We start from the raw sequence: 27,240 nt of genomic DNA, 5'->3' as shown, positions 1-27,240 counted from the left end.
TCCCACACATATGGTAGCACTAATTTTTAATAAGATGGCTGAGATTTTTAGTGCAGTTTGTGAATGGCTGAGATTAATGCAAGTTCAGTTAAAAGAAAACTGATAGACTTGTTAAATTCTCATTAATGCTAAAATTGAAGACTTCTGCTCAGATAATTATTGGGAAAAACATTAAAGATGTACCAATCCTTTTGTCCATTTCAAGATAACCTTTCCTTCATCTCAGTCAGAATGTAGACATTTCTCTGTAAATTCAGACTGCATTTCTGGATTGGTTTATTTTCTCTATTAATTTAATGAAGGAATGTCATAACTGGCAACACTGACCTCTAAGCACGTACAAATAAATGACAAGTTCTTTCTTTGCCTAGTACTTATTGGCAAATCACCACTGAATAAGACTGACACCTTTTCAACCAAGTAATTCTTATAAATTCACCTCTTTTCCTGCCTTTAGGCCACACCTTCAGCCCCATACACAATGCAAAGCTCAGCAGCAGAAGAACCAAATCAGACAAACCAATAGACCAAAGAAAGGGAAAAAAAAACCTCAGAGGTCAAATGTTATTGTAAGATTTCTGCAATGTTTGGGATTGCAGGAGAAAACCAAAACTGCACAAATGGCCTACCAGAGATACCACATCTGTATTTGCAATTTTTTATTTAACTGAGAAACATCCCAGACTCTCTAGACTGCAGGTTCAATAACGCTCTCCTTGAGATACCTCATAGTGGGGATGGACACAAAATTTCTGCGTTCAAACTACAGTGAGTTCAGCGTGGCTCATAGTGGGGATGGACACAAAATTTCTGCGTTCAAACTACAGTGAGTTCAGCGTGGCAATTCAGCATTTAGTCCTGAGTCTCCTCTTTACAGTAGGTGTGATCAGCCCTGGCATCAGGAGCTGTCAGAGCATTAAACTCCTGTTCTGTCTCAATACCAGCTGATCCAGAATGGGTAGCAAACAGGAATGTGCTGGTCCTGCATCAGTTCCACTAGTTCCACTATCAACTTTTTTTTTTTTTTTTTTTTTTTTTTTTTGCAAAATGGTAGAAAGGAGCTGTTTACTCAGTTTGTCCAACACAGGACAGTTTGGATACTCAGAGAGAAAATTTCATCTTGAAATCGATCACCAAGGCTGTCCTAAATCTCCAAACCCCCAGCAGCCCGCATCCTTGTGTGTCCCACCTGTCTTTCTCATGAAACACCTTTCAGAAGGCTGGAAAGGAGGAGCCCCTGGTCCCAGCAGATACACGTGTGGGCCAGCACAAAGCAGACAGTACCACCCCTGGGAGAGCAGATAAAGGGAGATGGATGGATTAGGAGCTCACATCCTGCGTTGTTGACCACCAAAGGGAGAAATGAAAAACATAATTTGTGGGCTGTTATTGCCCTACTACGTTGATCTGCTGCTGCTCTTCTATTATGCTTCTTTAAAGCACCATAGGGAATGCAGCAGTCCCTCAGAACGGGAAAGATCACGGTAAAGACATTAGACACTCATAATCGCCATCTTTTACACAGAAGAACAGCAAAGGGATGGCCCTTATGTAAAGCTGTATTAGCTACACACCTGACATCCGGAGGAGATTGAACTATGTGGTTTACAGAGATCCTTTTTGTTAAGTATTCCTGCAACTGTACCCAGTTATCTGTAACAGAGACTGTTACCTGTTACCTGTAACAGAGACTGCTGACAGAAACTCCTTCCGCCTCCCTTCCTGAACAAAAAATTTCCACATCCAACATCAAATCTTCCATAGGCAAAGGCATTTCCAGCATGCCTCCAACTCCCAACCCGCTCTCGGTCTCGATAACGTTGCGAGGTTTTCAAGATTCATAGTGCCCAGAGAGCTCACACAGCGACAGTCACCATGTGGCACCGATCGGAGCGCCCAGAAAACTCGGCCAGTGACAGTCACGGTGTGGTACCGATCAGAATACTCAAAATCTTCAGGGAGCGACAGAGTCACGGTGTGGCGCCGATCAGAGAGCCTAGAGAGCTCCGGCAGTGGCAGGGTCACTATGTAGCACGGATCGCAATACACAGACAGCTGAGGTTGCGATACATTCTCTGCCGGCACCTACCCGAGTGCCCAGAGAGCTCGGCAGGTGACCGAGTCACCCTGCAGCACCGACCGCAGCGCCCAGAGAGCTGAGGCAGTGACGCAGTCACTGGGCGGCTCCCGCGCCCTCCGAGCCTTCGCTCCGCCTCCGGCAGTGCCGGGACCGAGGCGTTACTTAATTGGCCGTGGGGGTGACCCCGCTGTCACCGGCGCCCGGGGACGCAGCGGGACCTTCAGAGGCCCGAGCGCGGTAAGTCAGGCGCGCCGGAGCGGGGGCAGCGGGAGCGGGCCGTGCTGCTGCGCCGAAACCGAAACCAGGGTGGCGACCCCGCTGTGGGAAGGTGTCGCCACCGCTGCGTAATCCGGGGACTGCCGGGGTGACGGGCTCCCGAGGCGACTGTGCCCGGCGGCGGTGTGTCGCTCCGTCCCACCCATCCTGCGCCACCGTGGAGGGGCTCCTGGGCACGGGGAACGGGAAGCGGCGGGCGGGGGAGCGGCGCGTATGAGAAGAGGTGGCGGCAGGAAGCCGCCGGGAGGAGAAGGGCGGTATGGCGAGTCGGCGAACGAGGAACTAGGCCAGAGCAGCCCCGCGTTAGGGCTTCCTGGCCCCTTGGCGAGGAGATGCCTCAGGCGCTGCCCGCCCTGGGCAGCGCGGCTGCGCTGGGGCTGAGCGGGAGCGCCCGGGAGCGGCTGCCGCGCCCATCTCCGACAGCCGCGGCCCGGCGCCGCAGCCGAGACGGTCTTCCCCGATTCCCGTACGGAATGCACGCTTCTGTGACCAGAGCCGACTCTAACACCTTTGCACGGGTACAGGCCCCTGCACAGACCCCATCCTTGCCTCTTCCCACGCTGCCTCTGCTCCCGTGAAAACTTGTGTTGCAAAACACCTTTGTCTCCCTTTGCATTGGCTTCTCCTTCCCTTCCCACGGGATCCTTTCTGTAACCTGCTGACGATCTGACACAGGTATTTTCTTTGCTATTTCCAAAAGGAAAAAAAAAATCATTCCTTAGTGAAAAGATGGATCAGCTGAAAAACCTGAGCAGAACTGAAAGGTTTAGATGGAGTGGGTTATGACACACATAGCAACAGACCTGAGATAACCTGACAGCTTTTGAAACATCATTGTCACAGGCACTATTTTTGTCACCAGCTGTAGCAACCCTTCTATTTGTCTCCTGTTACTCGTGTGGGATACCAGCTTTGGCTTCTGTTCTTTATTCCTTTCAGTTAAGGACTAATAATTCATTGGCCACCAGTTTTGCTACTTGTGAACATGCTCATTTTCTCCAGTTAAAGTTTAACTTAAGCACCTCTTAAGAACTTAGGTGCTGGGAGCATCATTAGACTACAAAAGGCTGCAATTAAATGTTTTTTTCATATTACTGTTCTGATGTGCTCAGTGTTCCTCCTTAGCCATGCAGGTCACATCAGATCAGTTACCAATCATTAAAACTGAGCAAAGCACTTTTGAACAGTGATTAGGAATATGACCCAATGACCTGATGTTCATATTATGATTCTTGTGAATGTATGTGTCTTTAGGAGTCAGAGAAGAGGACATAACCACAGTGTTAAAAAGAAGAATGTCACAAACCCACTTAGAACACGTCTATCCTTTTCTAAAGAACACTAGTCATGCTGGTAGACAGAAATTCCTCTCTTCTAGCAACTGGTAGTCAAAATTTTCATAATACGTGTTGGTACTTGGTAAATATGAACCAACCAAAGAGTTCAGAATAGTATATGGAAAAAACTGCTTTATAATTAATCAAGTATACAGATGAGGGCTACTTCACAGAACATAAATTAACCACTAAAAGAATGCATAGCTTCTGTAAGAGTAGGCTAAATTAAGCAATGAAATTTCTGTTCTCTTAACCACAGATAGGTAATGCATGAGTTGGTGTGTCCTAAGTACTATGGATACACATAAATTACCCTCTATCTCAATAAGAAGCCCTAAGGTTGGAATGAACCTGAGGCTTTGAGCTTCTGTCCTTGTTTATTATCGTCTGACACTTAAGGTATCATAAGCCAATATCTCATGTTAAATAGTATACCAGAATAAGTAGTCTTTGCTTTAAAGCCTGGCTAGACATTGTTTTCCTATGATACTCATTCTATTAAAAAAACCCCAAAACTTTGGGTTTCAAATAAGTCATTAGATCAGAGAGCTTCTATTCATTACTTAATAAGAACAACCAAAAAAGCAGTAGTATCTTACCATGCCCAGGGGAGAAGGTTCCTTCCCATCTAATAAGAAAGTTTGCTCTTCTTGAATGTTACCCAACTCACTTCAGCAGATACATTATGATTTTAGAAGTCATTACTTCTTTTAAATTTCCAAGACTTTTGGTTATAGTGACTACGTGTGGCTTAGTAGGAACAGGTAATTAACACTGTAAATAGGAACAAGGTTCTGTATTAGTTGCATTTTTGGAAAGAGATATTTTTTGCCAGGTTATGTGGTATTGAATGCCAGTCCCAAGCTATTAGTGGTATTAATGCAACTTTTGAGATTCAGCATTCAAAAATACACATCTACTTTGCATTCACAAGAAAAGCATATGCAGGTCTTACAATTACTACCTAGATATGTAATTGCTGTTAGCATGGAAAAATTAACATACATAAGTGACTTCAAACCTATTCATGGAAGGGAGACCAAGATAAAGAAGCAAGATGTTAGTTTATGCCATGTTTGACTCTCATGACTGAATTTAGGCCCTTGCACATGTGACATCCACCCCATCTTCACAGAAGTCAGCAATGACCATGCCAGCAAATCCAGAGAACCATCACCAGAAACTTCCAGGGAGATAAAAGCTTAGCTATGAAAGCAGCAATGGCACTGCTATGAGTCCTTCTTGGACTGCTCTGAGTAATTTGTTACCTGCTATTTGATTGGCTGTAAAGGAATTAAAAACCCAAAACAAACCCAAAACACACAAACAAAAAAACCACAAAAAACCAAAATCAAACAACCACCAAAAAGAAAAATTACCACAACAAACAAAGAAGGAAAAATTTCTTCTAATCGTTATTAGCCATAGCAGGACTTACCTTCTTACTAAATGAATGCAGCCATATCCTCAGACCTGTGCTCATAATGCTGGCTAGCACTTCAGCAAAACAAAGTCCGTATCTTTTCAAGTCCATAAAGCCAAAGCAGAAAAGTGAAGAGAGAACGCTGCTCTGGGTGTAGGGAGGTTGTTCTCTATCGGTACTACAACAGTCCTGAGAGTCTCTATATGTACTTAGAAGAGAAGGCTCTTGCTCTATCTGTTCTCTTACTATGTTTTTTAATTAATTTATTCTTCCCTTTTTGGTTTGTGTTGAACTGATGAGACCATTTCCAACTCGGCAGTGAAACATCTTTCTTCCCTCAGGTACCTACTTTCCACACACACTACTTAGTTCCCAGGCTCCCCAAAGAGCCTGTGGTAATGAGGCAATCAAAATTAGGCTGCAGCTGATGTTCACAACATGAAGTGATCTTTTCAATTAGAGATTGGCGCATACAGTTGCAGAGTAGTTTACAGGAATTAGCAGTCATTTGTTGGTCTGGAAAAACTTGGGAGTCCCTTTGCTACACAATTTAGTGCTCTTAATAACCCAAACGAGCCAATCATCGGCTGTTGCTGATAGTGGCACTTTAAAGTAGTGCCTTTCTCCCAGCTCTGTCTGTCCTAGTTACCCCAAGAGAAGTGGAAAATGAACAGCCCTGCCAGCCTCTTGGACTTTGTCTTTTCTCAGCAAACTCTTTCTTTACCTGATGTAAGGTGCTTAAGTTAAGAACTTAGTGAGGGGAAAAAAAGCAGAGCTTGTTGGCTTTTAGCAGTGCTAGCAAAGCAACTTGCTGGCATGTGCTGAAGGCAGGGGCTAGCCTGGGAAAGATATTAGGCAAGAGAGTACCACAGCTTTATCAAAGGATTAAAATTATTCTGGCATCCACTGGCATTTACTTATCTATTACCTACCCATTTCATAATATCCCCCAAACTATTTTTGTCTCGATACACTTAGGAATTACTACAAGCCTTCACAATTTCTTTGTTCCTTTTCTTTTTAATGGGCAGAGGAGAAGTTGACATAAGTATTCCTTTCTAGCACTTGTCTCCTTGAGTTCATGTGCAAATAAGTTTCCCATAGAAGCTGAGTTCTTCATGTCACCCTCCAGAGGAACCTTTTATTTGGTTGTTTGGTTTAAGCTTTAAGCAAAACCTTTAGAGATAGGTTTGCAAAGATGCCTAAAAGGTAGCTAAAGAGTTATATAAGAATCTGGGCACCTGATAGGCCCATGTTCAGGCAATTCAGAAAACAAGATACCTATCAGAGTAATTAGGCACTATCTGCCTTTGGAACCATGGCTCTTGATTTTTCTGGGGTTTGGATTTTGCACATATGAAATGTAGGGACAGTACCGATCTACTGCATATTGTATGGATAATAACTATTTATCAACAGAACTTTGAGATCCTCAGGTGAAGAAATCAACTGAAGTAGTTGTACATTAACTGAATATAACTCTAGTGGGTTGACAGGATACATCATTGTGATCGTTGATTCTGTGAGAACCACAGCATTTTTTGGTTTCCAGCTGAGCATTCCTAAGGGTCATGAGAGTTTATGTTTCTGTCCCACTCCTTAAATGTACATTTATTTAGTGGAACAGATAAATGCTTTCAATAACACTTCTTTTTCCTCCTTTATACTACAGGTCCAGAAGCACGAGGGTGCTTGATTTTGTTTTAATTGCTAAGCCACAAAGACTGCAGCCATGTCTCTGGAAGACATCCACATGAACACCAAGGATTTGCTTGAAAAAAAACAGTTAGATGCTGGAGGATTTGGAACTATTTCTTTATGCTTTCACAAGAAACATGGATATGTAGTATTAAAAAAAGTGTATACAGGACCACAGCGCACTGAGTAAGTTACTGATCTCAGTTCTGATTTTCATTTCAGTTAGTCTAAGTTCTCTAAATTCAATTAAGATAAACCTAAATGAAGTGCAATAATTTCAGATCTTTGGATTCTGGAGATACTTTTTGTGGAAAAAAGAAAACAATGTTAACAGCTGTCCTGCAAATTTTCTTTTTTTTCCCTCTCGAGAGAACTTTTTTAGTTTTAACTCATAGTTCCAGTGAAGTTCCTGGTTTTTGTTACAAGGTGAGCACTATCATGAATTGTTAAGAATCAAGAGGACTCTTGCACATTTAAGGAAATGCAGGAACTCAGTGGTAATGCAATATTTTCAAACTTGCAGATATGTTTTCAATGAAATTACCCAACTGTAGATGTCCACTAGGAACTAAGCGTACATAAATTATCAGCAGGACTATAACCTCGTGTGTCAGTAGCATGAATGGAACCCTCTCTCTCTTGAGAAAGAGCAGAGTGAGCCAAGCCCACTGATTTAATTCAAAGATTGAATTAGCTATTGATTTCAGTGGATTCAGGTTACAGAATTCAAGATTGCAGCTCTACTACCTCACAGCTATAACTAGCCTGAAACTCTCCCTTGAGTCATCCACTAGAGAGAGACAAAATTCCATGTTTTTTCTACTTGGGGTTATGATAAATAAATTGAGTTTTTACTTTGCTGGTTGAAAGCAAATTAAGAGATGCTTGTAGTTTGCAGCCTGCAATGATAGTTTGGGATGACCACAGTTAAAATGGACAAGCCTGCCAAATGTGTTTTTGGGTTTGTGTTTTTATTTTGTTATTACACAGGCTCATAATTTTGTTATTTCTTAAAACATTGAACCAAAAGTCTTTAGCAAATTTTTTTAACTGATCCTAATGCAAACATAACAACTAGTTTCTTTCTTCAGTAATATGGAGGAACACAGATGGAGAAAGCAGTTTCCTTTTAAGTCAGAGGGTAGGAAAGCATTAGCAAGCAGTATAGTTAAAAGATTTTACATCTTTTCATGTGATGACTGGAACATGAACAATAATAAAAATACCACCCCTTTTTTAAGGCCCTTAGTGAGCTCCCAGCTATGTACTTGTGATTATTGATGGGTTGTACTGAAGCCAAGGTAAAGAGTTAAGGCTTTTAATTCATCCTAAGCCAGTAATTGTTAGCAAATGCTGTCAACATTTATTATGTGTGTGGTTCCCTTGTAAGAAATCAGTTTTGAACAGGAAACCCTTTGGAAACAAGACCTCTATAAATAGTTTCCTGCACAAGAAGTAGTAGAGTGGATCTTGATCCTCCTCGTTCCAGGGGTCTTTCAGCTCTGCCCAGATCTCACCCCAGTTTGAAGATTTGGACATCCACAGATACCTACAAGAAGAATGCTTGTGCAGTTTCTGGAAAGCAGGCCTTAAAATCAGACTGAGCAGACAGTCTCTGTGTAAGGCATGTGAGCATCATCTTAGAGAATATAACCTGGCATGAACAACTCTGTATAAATTCAAAATCAGCTGAAAGTATGGTTAATCTTGCAGGGGTTCTAGGGGTGTTGACATTTTTGGCCATGGTTTTCATCATGAATCAGTGTAATTTTCATCCCTTTTCGAGGCTGGCACCTAAATTCAGTGTAATTTCTGTTTTATAGGTACAATGTTTCCCTCCTTGAAGAAGGCAGGATTATGCGCAGACTGCAGCATGACCGTGTGGTAAAGCTACTCGGTGTCATTTTGGAAGATGGAAACTACTCACTCGTGATGGAGTATGTGGACCGGGGGAACATGATGAAAGTGCTACAGAATGTGAGCAGTCAATTATTTTATCCCTTAGGGTTGGTGAGCTGCTTGAAAGGGACAGGATGTTACTGCTATATCCAGAGAATGGAGTCTTTAATTTCTTCTTCTTCTTTTTGTATGAAAAAGCCAATGGCAGCACTGCCTTCACTAGATACAGCAGACAATGATAGTGGCTTTCCTGTGCATTACAGAGAAGCAGACCAGTTATGGATTAAAAAGTTCTAGAAGTGGTTGTAGATATGTGGAGAATTTGCTAAATACATAGCAAATATTTGTAAATACGGAGTGACTCCAGAGTTATTTTAATGCCAAAATTTTGATCCAAGAAGGACCTTAGAACCATAGAATATCCCTAGTTGGAAGGGACCTTGAAAGATCAAGTCCAATTTGCACAGGACGACCCCAAAAATCCTCAACAACAACCCTGTGGGTGAAGAATCTTCTCCTAATATCCAAACTAAACGTTACCTAATCCAGCTTCATGCCATTCTGACAGGCCCTATCACTGACCACTGACCAGAGAGAAGAGATCAGTGCCTGTCCCTCTGCTTCCCATCATGAGGAAGATGTAGACCATGATGAGGTATTCTTTCAGTCTCCTCCAGACTGAACAGACAAGTGACCTCAGCCCTTTCCCATATGGCTTCCCCCAGATTTTTCACCATATTTATGCCTTCCTTTGGAGACTCTAATGGCTTTACATCCTTCTAAAATCATGGCCAAAGCTGCCAAAGACAGTATTCAAGGTCAGGCCATAAGACTGTGGAGTAGAGTGTGACAATCACCTCCCTCAACCCATGGTGATGCAGATTTTTCTTACCATAGCTTAAACAGAGGTACTCTTGGGACTGAGGAACTTCTTTAAAGGTTGAGTTTTAATTTGATTGTTGTAGTTGCATTTTTTAATAGATAGCACTTCTTTCTTTTAGATCTCACTACCTTTGTCAGTGAGAGGGCGTTTCGTGCTGGAGATCACAGAAGGAATGCTTTATCTGCATGAGCAAGGCTTTGTACACAAAGACCTAAAACCAGAAAACATCCTTGTGGACAGAGATTTCCACATTAAGGTACTTGTTAGAATGGGAATGGAGAAGGCTGGATGATTTGGTTTGAAGAATCAATTTCAGCCATGCTGAGTTCCTGACTTGGTGGAGTTGGTAGATGAATGCCTTTGTAATTTAGAGAGCTATCACTGGGACAGTGTTAGCCCTGGATCGCTGAATTATGGTGGCCTATACAACCTCTGAATGTGAGATTTGCACAGCATTCCTCCAACTGTAAAACAAAAAAATCACTAAGGGGATTAAAAATATTTTTGAGAATTAACAAGTTATAAATAACAAAACAGTTAGATGAAACAAATGTTAATACAGAATTTGAAACAAAATAGAATGTTTTATGGTTAATGTCTTTTTGTCCTTTCTTAATGTAATTTCTCCTCCTGCCTTCACTTCCTTTTTTTATTCCTTTCTTTCTTTTGCCTGTTGTCTTCTCTTTTGTACCCCTCTTTTCCCTTAGTCATCATTTTAAAATGACATCCAGGAGCTACAAAAAATGCCCATCAGGACTCTACTTCAAAGAATGGTTTATAAGCCTATTCCAAAGCCCTTCTATTAACTTTAGTGGGGTTTTGGATCAAGACACATAGATATAGAGGCTACTGTGGAATAAACCTGAGGGGAATTTGCAGCAGTCCTCATCAAATATCCTGTCTCTGGTCAAGGTGAGTTGTTGAAATAGTCACCCCATTACAGTTTGAAACTATAGAATAGATTTCTGTGAAGAGAACTCATTCATTTTCTATTTCTCATAGAAACTCATAGAACTCTGTTATATTTCTCATTTCTTACACATAAATTAGTGAGAAGTTCTTCGACAAGGTTAATATGGTAGCAAGGTGCAGTATGAGCAGCTTGCAGGTAAGAATTATAAATGTATTTCTTTTCCAAAAATAAAACCCCCATATTGATCTGCTTTAAATATAAATTGTATGGGGAGTTGGGTTTCAGCTCACTTATGTGGGCAGGACCAAACTAGGCTATCATCACATTTCATGACAAACTGATCTGGAACATGGGATCAAATTCAGAATCAGATAAGGCTTCCTTAAGTAGCTTCATCAAAAGTATAATTTAAGGCAGCTGTTGTACAGTCTATCTGCTTGAATGTGTTTAACATTATCAATTATTGGAAAGGGAAAGAGTTGTTCCAGGAAATTGTAAATGTAGTAAAAATTTTGTCATATCCTTCTCTATCACTAGACTTCCTTTCACTTGTAGACACAAACCTGGACTCCTACTTCCACAGCAAAATGTCACCTTGACTTTTCTCTGAATACACAACCTCTAAGCATAGCCCAAGGCTTCAGAAATTCAAGAGGAACAATAATAGTTAGAGGCAGTAAGAGAGAAAAGTGAGTTAGAAGTGAGGCAAGGTTTTGGCTCACTTTTATCTGAAGCAGCTGAGTTACATAACTCCATTTGACAGCTGCCTATGGCCAAGAGAGACAGGCCCATTTTCTTTCAGCTTTCCTCTCCTGTTGGCCTCCTGTTTCCTTCTGTAAGCACTGGTGCTAATCTGAACACCCTGCCTTGATTTAGTTTGCCAAACCAGCAGATTACCATTTACCTTTTTGGTAGTGTTATCCTGTTGGAGAGCACTTGGTTCAGCAAGCTGCTTGTTTGCCTTGCACTAGGTCTTCCCAGGTAAGTGTCAGTGCTGGAACAAGAGGAACACAGGGAGCACATAATAGGAGACTGGGGGAAAGGAGGAAAGGATTACTTTCTTCACCACCAGCCATTAGTCTAGTTGCAAATCTTGACTCTAAAGTTTCAGTAACATACATTGTCAAGCACACAGTGCCCAGCTATCTCTGCTTCAGCCTGTTCTATGCTATTCTTTTCCATGTCTCTTTGTCATACATATTACATAATTTTAGGTCCTCCTCTTTTCTGAAGGAAGATCTAAGGTGGTCGAGTTAAATGGAATCTGAATGGAAAGGACAGTGAGGGAGAAGGCATATCTGCCCATCTCCTAGATTGATTCCAGGTTTGAATCTTAGATTCTTCTCCTGTGAATCTTATGTTCTCCCATGAGTGCTGCAAGTAGACCTCAAATATGACTGTCAATATGAGTGAAACCAAATTTCTTCTATTCTCATATTGTGCAAGTGTTCCACAATTAATAATAATGGTTCAGCCTAATAGCTCCCAATTGGCAGTGATACTTTATTTAGGACAAAAACCAAACCAAACAAAGAAAAAGAAGGAAAAAAATCAAATTATTTGTTTTCCTTTCTTAAGTTGTAGTTTTTCACTATTTAATTTTTGGATAAGCTATTAGATTAGTGTTTAGACTTGATAAAATTGAGCACTGCATGGAATACTTGTTTGTCTCTTCTTCATTACAGCACTAGCTCTGATGTGTCTCATTTTTAAGATTGCAGATCTCGGTGTTGCCTCCTTTAAGAGCTGGAGTAGGCTGACCCAAGAAGAAACTGTCCGACAGAAGCAAATGAAGAGCACCTACCAGAACAATGCTGGGACTCTTTTCTATATGGCCCCAGAGCATTTACGCTGTGTTAATACTAAACCAGTAGAGAAATCAGATGTTTACAGCTTTGGCATTGTGATCTGGGCAATTTTTGCTAACAAAGAGCCGTATGAAAGTACGTTACTTCCCAAAGGATGCTATCAGAAATATAAGTTACAAATATTAAGTATTTAACATTATAAACTTGAGATTAGTAGATTGCTTTTCCCATGGCCTAGAATAGCACCAGTTTGGCACCTCATGGATAGTGAGAGGAATTAGTTGCATCATTCCTGACTTCTAAGCATGGACAAGAACATCTGAATAAAAGGCAGCCATGAGCTGAATCTCCTCACATCCATATTGTGTGGGCACAAACCAGACTTGGCAGACATTAGGCCAGCCTCAGATGGGCCAGGATGCAAACTTTGATGGACACTATTTCCTGAGGTGGACTAGTTACACATGGAAATGAGAATTATCTCAGAGTCAATTACCAATTCTCAGCTGTGTGATGCCGATTTCTCAACAAGCACCATTGGGCTTATGTAGAACAATGGGAGCCAACTGTGGAATTCCAGAGTAACATGTTTATAATTTTGAATGGATTTTCTGCTATTTAAATGGCTAAGTGTTGTCTGTGTGGCCATCTTTGTGTTCATATCTAGTGCAGAGTTGATGCACCTGAGATGCAGGTTCTAGAGAGCTACATCTATAACACTCACACTGTGCATGTCTTGCATATAGAAGTAAACCCATTAATCTTAAAATAAATCTCTAATCCATGTAAATCAGGGCAGTGGATGCAAATTTACTAATATGAAAAATTTGTAGCTGTAACTTGGACCTCTTTGAAATCATATTTTACATACCCACAAACACACAGGGAGCCACTTCATTGTTTTTTACCTATGGAAAGGCAGCAAAACCCATGAGCAGAACCTGATAGGAAATTTTATTTTTCAGATGGTATAAATGAAACCCAGATTTGCTTTGGCATCATTAATGGAAACAGACCAGACATAAAGGAGATCATTGATAAATGTCCAGTGGAAATTATTGACTTAATGAAGCAATGCTGGGATGAAGATTCAAAGAAACGTCCAACCTTTGCAGGTAAGGCATTACTTTAGGATTTGTATTTGTTTGAATCCATTGATATTTTATAATGCAGCAAAACAAACCTGAGTATTTTCCTCTTGAAATAAGGTGGCGGGGTTTTTTTTTAAACTGAAATAGCAATGCACATGTTCTGTAGAGCATGCTGTCTGTACCATGACCAAAAATGGGATCTGATCCAGGATTACAGAATTGAGAAAGCCTACTAAGTGAAGGGAGCTAATTAAGACACTTTTTCCCTGACAATATCTATTCAGCATAGTATAATCTTATTGCTGAAATTTTCAGAAGAACTAATATCAAGGGATATAGAATGACCATGACTAAGAAAATATCCTATTCAAAGTACTCTAAATTCAAAAGTTGTCCTAATTATCCTTCCATAAGCAATCCAACTTTGATAGCTAATCATTCTTTGATGTGGTCAGATGGCAAAACACTTCCAATCAGTAGAAGTCTTGGCTGAATGGTCTGGGAAGGAGACTAAGAGCAAATAAGTCAAAATTCTGTATCTCATTGTCTCTTCTTTCTGCCTCAATACATAGTTTCCCCCCCCCCCCCCCAAAAAAAAAAAAACAACAAAAAAAACCCCAAACAACAACAAAAAACCAAACAAAAAAACCTTACAAACCAGAAAACCCCAGAACAACAAAAAGAGGGGAAAATACCCCAAGACACAAAAAAAAAAAACCCAAGAAAACAAACAAACAAACAAAAAAAACCTCAGGAAACTGAGGTATGTGTTTAGACTGGGGCACCAACAGCTTGATATACAGTAGGCATGTACTTAAATACTCCGAGGAAGTTTGTGTATCCCATGAGGAACCCACCTACTATCTCCATATTTAACATATATAATCTTCTGCTAATAGATTAATCTTATGCTTGTATTGGGTATTAGCTTCTAATTTTCCCATATGCAAGTCAAGGAACAATGCTCTCGCTACTATCATAGACAGATTTCACCCTAAAAAGTAATGCTGCAACAAAAAAATCCCTAAAAGTCATCCTGTTCTTGTTGCTGTTTAAGGCTAAATGTGTCATGTGAACAAATTACAAATGTATGCATACCTTTCTTGTTTCTGGCATCAGAGAAGTCTTCATTCTTCATTCATTTTCCATCAAGATTGTTAACAGTACAAATCACTTTTACTGTCCATTGAAAACCACTTTCACTTAGCTCTTTTATTTTTGCAGAAATCACTGAAAGATACAAACCATTTTACTATCAAAATCTAGGGAAAAATATTGAAGATGATCTGAAGAATTTAAAAGTGAGTAGTTTTCTAAGCATTTTAAAGTTCCCCACATTCCTTCTTCCCAATCCCAATTATGGCCAGAGTCTGCCACCTCAAGACTGATCATGCTTGACTGATGCAATTTCCTTCTGTGATAAAATGGCTGGATTTGTGAATGAGGGCAGAGCAGTGCATTCTCAACCTTCAGAAAGTTTTCAACACTCTCTCCCAAACTTCTCTTGTATCCAAGGTCAGACGTTGCTGTCTGGATGAGCAGATAAAAACAGGTTGGACCCTGAGTCCCAAAGGAGAGCAGCTGATGGGTCCTACTATATATGCAGGCCAGAAGCAGCTGCAGGAGTGCAAGGGGCTGGGACCTGACCTGCTTTACTCCTCTGCCAGTGATCTGACAAAAGTGATGGAGCACACATAAGGTGTGCAGGTGACCAAACTCGAAGAACCAGTCAATGCAGACAAAAAGCTGGTAGCTGCTGGCTGGAGGAATGTGGTGACAGAAACCTTGTGAAATTCAGGAAGCACAAGTGGAACATGTTGCACCTGGGGTTAAATAACCCCTGGCTTCAGTGCCAACCAGGAGCTGCCCAGCCAGGGAGCAGCACTGCTGAGAAGAATCTCAGGGTGGTGGAGAGCAGTGACCTGGGTACCATCCTGCTTGGCACCCAGCAGTGTCACAGGGAACAGATCTGCTCAGACCTTTCTAGTCCTGATAGGAGATGGGGCTACTTCAGCCCAGACATGCAATGGCTTTGGAGGACAAAGAAATGGCAACCTGCCTATATGTGTGAGGAGTTTGATAAGTTACAGTAAGATAAGATACAGCCAAGCTCTTCTTCATGTGAGGACTAGAGGAAAAAAGACAAATACAGAAACAAATACATTAACTGTTAAAAAAAAAATAAAAACCACCAAGAGTTTTGAAAAATGAAACTGATTAAATGGATTTCTTGGACTGATTTGATCAAACTACCAATGTGAACTGTATATAAATCTAACTTATGACAGCAGCCCCAAATCAGGATTATGGCAAAACTTACTAGATGGATTAGCTCTCTGCAGATGCGCCTCTCATACCATAGGGACAAAATGACTCTTTAGGAAATGGGCTGTGAGTTTATTACTTTCTCAAGAAGGAGAGCATCCATTACAATCAGAGCACAGATTGTGAAGAGTGGATCCAAGGCAAGTCACTGTGTGTATTACTAGTACAGCTTCAGTAGCAACGTGAGTTAGAGGGATTGGGCATAACCTCCCTGATGCCTGCCCAGCAAGCAAGGAAGCCTCCTAACTAAAATGATCATAGAATCACAGAATGGTTAAGGATGAAAAGGACCACAAGTCATTTGGTTCAACCCCCCCTGTTCAAACAATTCCATTACTCAAGTAGAATCTAAGGACCTACGGTTGTAATGTGCATTAGAATGTCACGTTCTGTTTTTGGAGGAAAGTTGATTTTTTTGGGAAGAGATGGGTAGGAATTGTTGATTTTTAATCTGTGAAAGTACTTCTTGGGTTTAATTCATTCTTTAAAAAACCCACTAACACAAACTCTACTTTTGAAAATTATTTCATAAGTAAGCAACACTTGGCAAGTTGAGAAATAATTTTTCCAGGTTAAAAAAAATTACGTCCAGTAAAGCCTGAATAATGGGAACACCAAAGGAGTAGAACAAGATTAGATTTTGCCTTCACTGTAGTTAAGTGAGGATGAGGGTTATAGAAAGGAAATTGCACTGCTTCTTTCTAAAAATTTGCTCTGAACTCCTTCATTTCTAATCATCTTCATAAAAGTCAGTTTGCCTATACCTGAATGTTAACTGTTTCTCACCTCTTCTTCCCCGTTGATGAATAAACTTATTAAATATAAATCCACAGAACAGGATGCATGTTTACTACCTTTACCTCAGCAGCATCCCTTCACCAAGATTGCTTGCCAAAAGTCTGGCTATTAAAAACAAGTCAGACAATCCAGAGCCACTTTGGATTAAGCTCACATTTATGTAGGCAAGGGTACTGTTTGGCCAACTCATAGTATTATGTGCTGCAGTTACATTGCAGTCCTCCCTCCCTTCATTGAAAAAAAATTTTGCCCACCTGTAGTAAATCAATGGGTATTTGCTGTCAGGCTGTGCTCTCTGAATGAGTATGGGATCTTTTCCCAGAGATTCACAGAATCTGTTCAGCCAGGTCACTTCACAGCGGAGCTGTGCTGTTTCATAATCTCTAGGTACGCCCTTTGTTTAAGCTTTTGCCCATAATTTGATCATTTGTTCTTTCTCATATGCAGAAAATGTGGCCTGAGTCAAATGAACTGCTGCATAGCATGGAATCCCTTCAAATAGATGCTGTACCAGAAGATACCAGCAATGGTCAAGTAGGTAAGTCACTAGCACATAATTATTCTGTGTATTTGCCAAAGATAAGGTTGTGTACAAAGCAAGCAACCTCAGCATTAAAGGTTATTAAGAGACTCAATTATTCAGCACCTCAGAAAGAATTGTAATAACTGAGATGATGTTGTTTGCTCCCAGAAGTCGCACTTACAATTTCAAGTTTTCCATCATCTACAGTTCAAACCCATCTCCTTTTACACTCTTCTGCTTTCTTCTTCCATGCCAAAAATTTCGTTCAACATTAAGCTTTACAATGGTCACTCTGATAATTACTTTTCATACTTAATCTTTCTTCTCATCTTTTTAGTCATGCCAACTGCTTGGTTTGTAAGTTTAATTTCATTAAGACTTTTCTTTTTCCTCCTCCATCCTTTCTTATGAATTCTCTGAATATGACCAAGATACATAATTGTAAAATACTCCTTTATATAAGACCTTGCTGTCTAAGGAATCTGAGGAACACTAGTAGATAGTTTTCTCTCTCTTTTCTCTTATAATTTCATCAAATCTTGGATGAGTTGCATGGTTTGTGATTTTATAGAGCTGCCTAATATGTGATAATATATCTAATATGATACTGTTAGAGTTTTGTAGTAGTGTAACTGGAATTCTCTTACCAGAGTTTCTTAAGGTCAAGGCACACAGCATCTTATTTGCAACACTAATTTGCAAGAAATAATAAAAAAAACCAGTAAAAATAAAGTTCTGCTGAGTTATCCACGACATGATTAAATTAATAATGTTAAACTGCAACATGCAACTCATAAATCTTCCCCAAAGCTAAGTTTGCCACAACTGTTCCTCAACAGAACTGGGCTTAGGGCAGCCCCACTGCTGTATTTTTAAGTGAGTGTAGTTACATTTCCTAAGCAGAAAGAATCGTGTATAAGTGCTGCAGATTGCAGATGCCCTCAAGTTTAAGTACAGAAGACTTTGTTGTGAGTGTCCACTGCAGAAAGAGGCCATCTTGCCAGCCTGTAAGTCAAAGGCACAGGTTTTTCCTCTAGTCAATGGGCACCACTCAAGACAGTGGTGGTGAAAGGCATCCCACAGGATCTGATCTGTTCATACATCTCAAGCTTGCCCTGGAGAATAGATGCCATATAGTTTATGCTAATACTGAATGTCTAAGAACTGTCACTTTGGATGGGCTTATTTCTGTATTAGCCATTCCTCCCACTCCCTCTCTAACAGGGGCAGCAAAACAAGCAGAGCAAGTCCAACTGTAGGTGTACTAATACACAGCCATCCAAAGGAATTAGTTTTGGTCCTGCCTAATATGGGCTAAAATAATGTCATTTGGGAGAAAAAAAAAGTTCACTGCCATTGTCTGACCTAAATAGAAGCACACACATACACTTTATTCCAGTTTTACAATGCTCTGTAAGTTCCCTTGCTCCAAGCAATGTATGATATTTTCTAGAAAAGTGTGAAGCTTTCAGAACTTTAGGAGAGCGTCTGTAGTCCTACTCTTAAAAATCTAAGTACAAGTAGTAACAAACAGATTTTTGTTCCTTATTTTGTCTAGGAATGCTACAGCATCATACAGGTTATAACTCCATCTAGTTCAATTCTGAAGTAGAGCTTCCTTTGATACTGAGAATTAGTTTAAAAGATGTGAATAACACAAACTGTTTTATCTGGTAGAAATTACTTGTAAAAATGTATTCTTTGGGACCAGAGTATCCATCACGAAATACCCAGACAGGACACTTTACATAATCATTTTAAAATAAGATTTTAATGACAAATTCTTTGTGCTGTATGAAATTACATCTGTTATTACAGTGGCATTATTTTCCATCCTGTTACACTTCAGTTTTGCACTGATCAAACTTCAGTTAATGCCAGAGGAGGCACACCAGTATATCAGGCCCTACAAATGCCTCCAGGAATGTTTGTTTCAATGGCTGAAAACTTGATATCAATATAAGCAGACTATGCAGTGAATTCTCACACTACTTGAGATAGTGAGATTTTAACACTGATAGCTTAAGCAAACCTGTACTTCCTAGATAAAAATCTGTTCTATTTGTCAGCAAAGCTGTGTTTTATAAAATGCCTTATGCGGGAAGTAATGTTTTATTGAAACCTTCTAGATCTACAATAGTAATAAAGTAGGTTAATAGGTTTTAGTATCATTGCAACAAATTAAATGCTTGCATTTGAATGTTTTCAAACATTTAATGCTCTTCCTTTTCAGATCAGCCTAATTCTCTACACAGCTCTCAAGGTCCCATAGCCAGTGAGGTTAATGAAGCCCTGTTTGCTGCTTCCCCTGAGAACCAGCCCATTGAGAGCTGTGAGACTTCATTTGCATCTCCTAATAATCTGGAAAGAAAACTTCAGCATGAATACAACTATCACGCATTTGGGAGCCGGATGGATAAAGCAGCTCCACCTTCAGCGGAATACTTTTCAGTAGCATTGAGCCCTGGAATTATAGAGGAAAGGAAACTGAGAGTTTTCTCTGATCCCTTTGCAAAGCCTTCTCCTACTTCTCAACAGAGTGAACTGTATCCAAGAGCTGAAAAAGCAGGATCAAACACTAATCCATATTTCCAGGCAAACATTGATCCAAATTTCTGGCCACATGCAGCTGCAACAACACCGAAATGGGGAAATGCAGATACTTTTTACGGGCCAAATCCCAGCAGTCTTCCAATAGGAAACCCTGTGGATGCCTATGGATTATCTTCAGCCAGTAGTAACTTTAGCCTAAGTAAACCTCCCGTGCCAGAATCTGGACAAAACTCACAGCCACAAGCCAACGTAAACTGGTATTCCAAGAATTCAGACACAGATACAGGTGAGACTCCTCCTTCCCGAACACCTGTGTTTCTGAAAATACACTTTTCCTCTATTCAGTGAAGTGGTCAGGAGAGTTTTGTAGTTCATGGAACAACCTACTTATTGCAGGCTGATCTGTAATATAGCAAGGGTGAATTTATCTCATGAAGTTCTCTTTGCTTACTCAAAACACTCTAGCTTTGACTTCATTACGCTGCTTTCACTGATGTCAGGCTGCCAATTTCAAATGAACCATTTCTAAAGCATCAGTGTAACAGAAGAGCTTGAAACCCAACATCTGACTCTTCAGCTACCAGCCAAGGAAGAGCAGACAGCAAGTACTGCTAAAGCAGCTCCCAAAACCAGGAGCTGCTACCAATCATTCTAGGAAAGCTGAGGAGAACTTTGACTCTCAAACAATAAAATTCATACCATAGGTTCTGCTCATACAGAAACAACACTTGTAGCGTTTCAGAAAATAGATGGGTATTTTTTAGCTTGACTTGCAGCAAGCTGAGAGACTCCTGAATCTAGGAATCCAGCAAGGAGCTAAGGCTTGAAACTGATTCCTCCAGAGAGCTTTGGCTGGTGCTGAGGGAGAGCTTCTGTTGGTGTTTGCTAGTACACCATGGAGTAGAAAGGTGTGGAGGCAAAGATGGAAGAGAATATTGGGCATTAATAAAACATATAAATAAGTGGTAACTGGAGACCTACAATATATACCTTGGAGGAACTAGAGACAGCATGAGATGCCTGTTCCTACTCCTGGATATTTTTAGCATGGTGTTATTTTCCAGGTCATCTCACAAGAAAATGAAGGATGCCTAGCTTTTTACAAGCAGAATGACACAAAGATGTTGTTCTATTAAATTATTTATGCATAGGCTGTGATTAATTGTTTGTGAGTTTATTTACTGAAATGAATCCAAGGGCTGTCGTATCAGGAGGCAGGCATTAGAATTTTCAACATCACTAATAAAGGAAAACCTTCTGTTTGAAAGAAATAAAGAAAACAGTTATTATAGGAAGGCTGTGTCAAACAGTGTAGTAGATATCAGACTGAGGTGCACAAGAGCTGCATTTCAGCTCTTCACTGACTTGTTAGGTGACTGTAACCCACCTGCTCTTGCTGTCCCAGTATGGGTTGCAGAGCACATCAAGAACTCACACTTGGGAGTTTGGAATTGGCCAGTTTGAATACTTCATACAAGGCAGCTCAGTCTGTAACTTCAGTGTGCTCTGATCCCACACTGCCAGATACTCCTACACCCATGTGGAAGCCCATTGTCCTCACTGAGATCTAAGGATGGTTAAGGTTATTAGTAGCACAGCAAAACCACAATAAGATCATTGCAAAACTAGAGTTGCTCAAGGAGAGACACTCTTGCTAATTAAAAAGCTTCTCTTCTCTGTATTTAAGAGCACTGTATACTCACACTGTTACAAATAGGGCATTGTTAAGTATATCTACTTTTCTATTTACAATATGCTTTTGGCATTTCTTTGGCTTTTTCTGCAGGCTACAGGGATTCTACTTATTTCACAAGAGGAACGTTTGCATACTATCCTAGTACATCCCGAGTAAGCCCAGGTAAGTGCTGTGGCCTTCATCTGCCCTGGTAGCCAACAGGCTCTGCATTGCTTCTTGACCAGTAAAGCAAAGAAACTTCAGGAACTTGAAATAATTTCAGTTATTGCTTAATACCTCTAACCATAGCTGAAGTTTTCAGTATCAGCAGGTAAAATTAATTTGTGTCTCTAGCAGGATGTAAACACACACGTGTTTGATAAATAAATCAAGGACAACATATTCTTTTATGTAAGAACTTTAAACATATGAGGGCATTTCAAGATCTCCTGTACATCTGAAATAGTCACTTCCTTAGATTAAGCTTCAAGTTGCTGTCACTCTGCCCAGCTCTGGAACCACACATACATTTGGGACACTTGCTACCTTGCTCTGGATTTTAATAAAAATTTCTAGCTACAGGCTTCATGCTGATCAGCCTTCATTGGGGCACAGGTCTCTACAGTTCTACTGCCTTGAATCCCTAAAATCATGTAATATCCTTCAAGAGTTATTAATATATGCTCCTTTCAAATTGTGTTGCCTGAGACACTCTGAATTCTTTAACTAACCCTTTCAAATGCTTGTCCAGTTTCTAAGTGGTCTACACTACAAAGAAAGGCCAGGTTGAAATGCCAGGTTTCTGTATTCTTGACTCTGAATCCCTTAAATGATGACCCAAGCCTGAGAAGCTGCAAAGTGTAAAGGCTTGGGAAAGGAGATTTATAAGCACAGTAAGTTTTATTATTAATACTGTAATATTGACAAAGTATTTGCATGCATTTTTGTATCATATGCTAAATTCATTTTGTAGCTAGATAAGAACATAGCAAACTTGAGGCTTAATTATATTTTTAACTACAAATATTATGTGTTTCCTGAGTTCTCTGGCTCTGAAAAAAAATACAGGAATCATAATGTTATGAGACATGATAAAATGCATTCCTTTTTTGCAACATGCATACATATATTTCCGACTTGCACACAATATATGGTTAGTATATATTAAGTGCAGTTAGATGTTCATACATAACTATAGATTTTCACACTTCACATTGCAATTGAATGCATAACAAAGATGTAACCCAGAGCTTAGTGTATCATTTTAAGTATCTGTACTTCAATAACTCCAGGTTATGAGATTCACCATTTAAGCTAGAGCTAGAATGTTTAGTGGATGATTGTCCAAGCAGAGTTCAGAAAACACTGTCAAAAGAACAGAGAATTGACATCACCTAACATGAATAGTGACTTAGCTTCATGCTGTGCGTGGAAATCAGACAACAGTAAACAAAAGATCAAATTACATGTTTTACTGATTGTATCTTATAAGCAACATGAAATGATTTGCTGTAGTCTCACAGAACTCAGAAGTCATAACTGTAAACCTGAACTTAGATCTGTGAGAAGTAAAGCTGAGAGGCAGAAGCGAGGCTTTGAGATTTAAACAAAAAGAGCGTTCAAGTCAAGGCTGACTTCCTGAAGCCGCTAGGCAGCAGAAAGGAAGACTGCTACTATGCATTCCCAAGGCACAGAAAACATTATTTACAGTCTAGTAACTATAAGCTTGGTTGTGGCACTCTGTCATAAAATAGAGTGGGCTTTCACTAAAGTACATTTTTATCACAGTACACAGTGAAAATACACTCACAGCACAGTTGCCAGTAAATGGCTATTTCTACATCAAGTGCAATGAATATCACTCCCCTTATTAGTGGAACTTCTTCCTCCTTGTGTTACTTCTTGACATTTGTAGCTTGTGCTGTTGTTTGTAAATTTGTGTTAAATTTCCTTATACAGATGATTCAATCAAGTACAACATAAATAACAGCTCTGGAATTCAAATTGGATCCTACAATCACATGAAGATTGAAGATCAGAATACACATGTCAGCACTAGTCCTGTTGCTATGGAAGCAATTTACGCACATTATGAAGAAAGGGGTGTATTTGGTAAGAGCAATTTCTCCCTAGTTTTCATGTGTTCACCCTGTATAATTATCTGAGAATCATTTGGTTTGGAATGTATAAAACACTCAAACTGGTAGAAGCAAGGCTAGGATTGGAGATCCTCACCCGACTTCTGGTTTAAATCATAGAATATCCTGAGTTGGAATGGACCCATGCAGATCATAGTGTCCGGTGCCTAACATGACACAGGGAAAACGAAAAGTTAAACCATATATTCAAGAGCAACAATTTCATTCAGATAGAAGTTGAACAATTCTGAAATGTAATTTATTTTCATTGGTCAATACTGAATTAAACTATCCCTGCATATTCCTAAGTAATATTTGTGTCTCAGAATATAAAATGTATACAACTCTTTAAGAATTCTAGGAAGAGTTTTTCAATCTTGCAGGTTTAAGTGACAACCTATTATAGCTTCAGATCAAAGAGCAAGTCCAGCAACTGAATTCACAGGAATACTCATGTTCTGTCTGGACAGTTCTTGTCCAGTGCTTGCCATCACTGGGTTATGCTGCCTCCATGAAATGCACTTCTGATTACATCACTAAGATTCTGTCTCCAGATATTACCAATAAATAGTTGGGGGAAGACAGGAGAGAGGAAGTGAAAGGAGCAGAAAAACGGTTGAGTGATGCCATTTTCTTACACTCTTCTTTTTGCAGACAATACTACAGTCCTGACAGAAAAGCATTTGAATCTAGTGAGAGAAAAGCTGGCTAAGCAGTGGAAGCACTGTGCTCGGAAACTGGGCTTCAGTGATCCCGAGATTGATGAAATTGATCACGACTATGAACGAGATGGACTAAAAGAAAAAGTTTACCAAATGCTGCTCAAGTGGGTAATGAGGGAAGGCTCTAAAGGTGCTACAGTTGGAAAACTTGCCAAGGCCCTCTTTGGCTGCCAAAGACTGGATCTCCTTGGAAGTTTGATGCAAATCCAAGAAGAATAAGTCTACTAAGAACAGACTTTCTAGAGCTCTCCTTTTTGCACAGACTTCTTGGAACATTTTTTTTTTTACCAGTTTTCAGTGATTATTTCCAATAAATCAAAAGGTTCACGTCACAATATTTGGTTTCCCAAAGGATAAAAGAAAAGCAGCATCTTCCTCCCAAATAGAACAATTGTCCAATGATAATAACAAAATGCAAGACAAATATCAGTTCAAGAAGAATGTATTGCACAAAATTTCTACATTCTAATCTTGAAACATGTTAGTAGTCTTGTTCAGTTCTGAAGATTGACCTACTGCTTGAAAAACTTGTATAGAAACTAATAATATGTAAAACCAACCCTTACATTTTGCCAGAAGTGCCAATACTTACATGCCAGTCTTTGACTGGTCTTAGTGAATAATATATTTCAAATCTTTTTATAATTTTTATTAAATATAGATGCCTATAATTATGCAGAACAGCAGCATAAATAAAAGCAACACCTATTTCTGGCTTTGAAATTCCGTAAATTATATTTTACAGTTACAATATTGCATTAGACTTTTTACATTGTTCAGTAGAAAAGATTTTACAGGGTAAGAGTCTCAACTACTTTATGAAATAAGGAAAAAACACTGGAACAGCTCTGCAATGTAGGTGAAACTCCAGTGCCTGGAAATGTTACTTGTCACTCTGATTTCCTAGTATTGACATAATCTCAGTGCGCAGTATCTACAAAGGAAGAATTACTGGAAGTTTTTTGACCAAAGAATTATGCCAAACTCTTCTTATGAGGGACAACACCTCCTCTTCCATCAGATTTGCAGCTATTTCAAGCAGATGTTTTGGAGCAGGTAATTGTTTAAGCTGTACATAGAGCACTAGATGTTCATTATTGTTCATAACTATTCATTTTAATTGTCAAAAAAAAAGCTAATAACTTAATGGAGTACAGTTAAAATGGATTCCTGCTCCTTGATATAGTGCCCACCATTTCGGTGGAAGCAAAATGAAACTGTAATCAAAGCAAGCATCAACATATTTGTAATCTTTAAACCTACTTAAAATTTATTGCACTGCCTTACAGATTTGACTTATCAACATGCTAAATTTTCTATAACCTCATGAGTACAATATAATGATGTGGTTTATCTGTCAAATATAATAAGCATACACTTCCCAGAAAAAGAAAAATTATTCTTTAAGCAGAATGAGAGATGGGGTAGGGGGAGTCTTCTCTATATCAGTCCACAGAGCTACAGCCAGCAGCTACTGTATTAGTTCATGAAACAGATCCCTGAACAGATCACAAAGTTATGCTCTGTTAACGCTGGTTGCACCATACTGCTACATCAATTCCCAAGCCCCCATTGGTTTTTAAAGTCTCCCATATCTGCAGTCTTTATTTAAACAATACGCAATTTTTCAGTCATAAGATAATTGTCTTATTTCGTACACAGAGTGAAATCTGAACATTTAATGGGCATACATTAAATGTTTCAATTGCTCCTTATTAAAGCAAGTCTGGACCTTACATTCTGAAACAAGAACAGAGATGCAGAGCATGAACATGAGGCATTCTAGAACAAGACTTAGTCTTGGGGCATTCCTAGATCTTTAACGAAGGACACAGAAGATCAAAGTCATTTTAGCTTTGGTGCTTGTCAAGCCCAGTTCTAGACTAGTGCTCATAGTTCATGTGACATTTTAGATGGTATAGAACACCAACTGAACTCACCTAGAGACGAACTTCTTCACTACAGCCCTTGTAGAACTCAGTCACAGAGAGGATTTAGCTTCCTGAGCAGAAGGACTAAAGTACTACAAGTCCTTTAGCATGTTGTGGAAAACCACATAATAGGACAATGCCTGGAAGCAGCCAGGCATGCCAAAATAGAATACATATTTAATAATAAGAATGATGAAGTACTGGAATAAACTACCTAGGGAGTCTGTGGATCTTCTTATTATCTCTTAATTAAGACTGGTCTTGTTTCTTAAGATGGCTATAATTGAAATCAAAGCTCTAAGTCTCAACACAAGGTTAACTAGGTGAAATGTAAAAGCACATGGTGTGCAAGAGGTCCAAGGAAAGGAGTTAGTGCTCTCCCTGACCTAAAAATTTACAGAAACATTAAGTATGGAAGAGAGAGAGAGAAGGTAATGTTAACTTACTGGATTGCTCATTTCATCTACCACCACTTACCCCTATCTCCACGCTCAGAAAAACAGAAAAAAAGAAAAAAATTAAGGATGGAGCCTATTTTTGAAAAGCTACCTTTCATGAGAGATCAAAAATGCAGGAAAATATTGGGGGAAAGGATGAAAGAAAGTGATGTATTATGGCATAGATCTGATACCTTTCATGGCAAAACAAAGGAGAGAAAGGACAGAAGAGTAATTTCACATCAAACTGACAAGCTATCGGCCTCATGGGCACAGGCAGCAGTAATGCAGCAGCCTTACAGAGATTCTACATAAGACTGGTGAGATGCAAGACAGGGAGAAGGCTGTGGGTTGCAGCAGCAGATCTCCTTGTGGTCTCCCCTTGAAGAGCAGGAGAACTCATCCAGTTATGCCAAGGACACTGTTTCTCCATTTTAAGAGAGTAAGTGGTTGGAGACTTTAGATCAAATATAACACAAGTACAACCCCTGCCCAGTAGCTACCCTTGTCACACAGCAGCCAATCTGTGCTGAAACTCTTAAATGCAGAGAGGACTGAGTCCATGTAATTCAGAGCAATTCATTTATTTAATTCTGTTACTATGCCCCCACTGGCAGTGTACAAGCAGCTAAGGAATGTGAGGAATTTTTACTCCTTCCAAAATAGTTGCTAAATAATACCACTTAATAATGCTGAATTAAAAACTCAGAGAGGACATCATTGCAAGTAT

The 27,240-nt window shown here is 39.7% G+C and overlaps 1 protein-coding gene across 1 annotated transcript; it reads left to right on the top strand.

The window, feature by feature from the left end:
* The first annotated feature begins 2,281 nt into the window (after positions 1-2,281).
* On the top strand, positions 2,282-24,719 carry RIPK1 (receptor interacting serine/threonine kinase 1). The gene is made up of 12 exons (XM_062499304.1): positions 2,282-2,317; positions 6,789-7,000; positions 8,638-8,791; positions 9,715-9,852; positions 12,224-12,452; positions 13,283-13,432; positions 14,633-14,709; positions 16,979-17,069; positions 19,288-19,893; positions 21,394-21,465; positions 23,242-23,394; positions 24,075-24,719. Exons 2-12 carry the CDS (start codon positions 6,849-6,851, stop codon positions 24,359-24,361), a joined length of 2,109 nt encoding a protein of 702 aa, XP_062355288.1. The 5' UTR covers positions 2,282-2,317; positions 6,789-6,848; the 3' UTR covers positions 24,362-24,719.
* The last annotated feature ends 2,521 nt before the right edge of the window (positions 24,720-27,240 follow it).

Source organism: Cinclus cinclus, chromosome 1 (assembly GCF_963662255.1).
Source record: "Cinclus cinclus chromosome 1, bCinCin1.1, whole genome shotgun sequence".
In the NCBI taxonomy this organism is placed as follows: domain Eukaryota; kingdom Metazoa; phylum Chordata; class Aves; order Passeriformes; family Cinclidae; genus Cinclus; species Cinclus cinclus.
The sequence above is the reverse complement of the archived record's forward strand: the minus strand, read 5'-3'. Positions and strand labels throughout refer to the sequence as shown.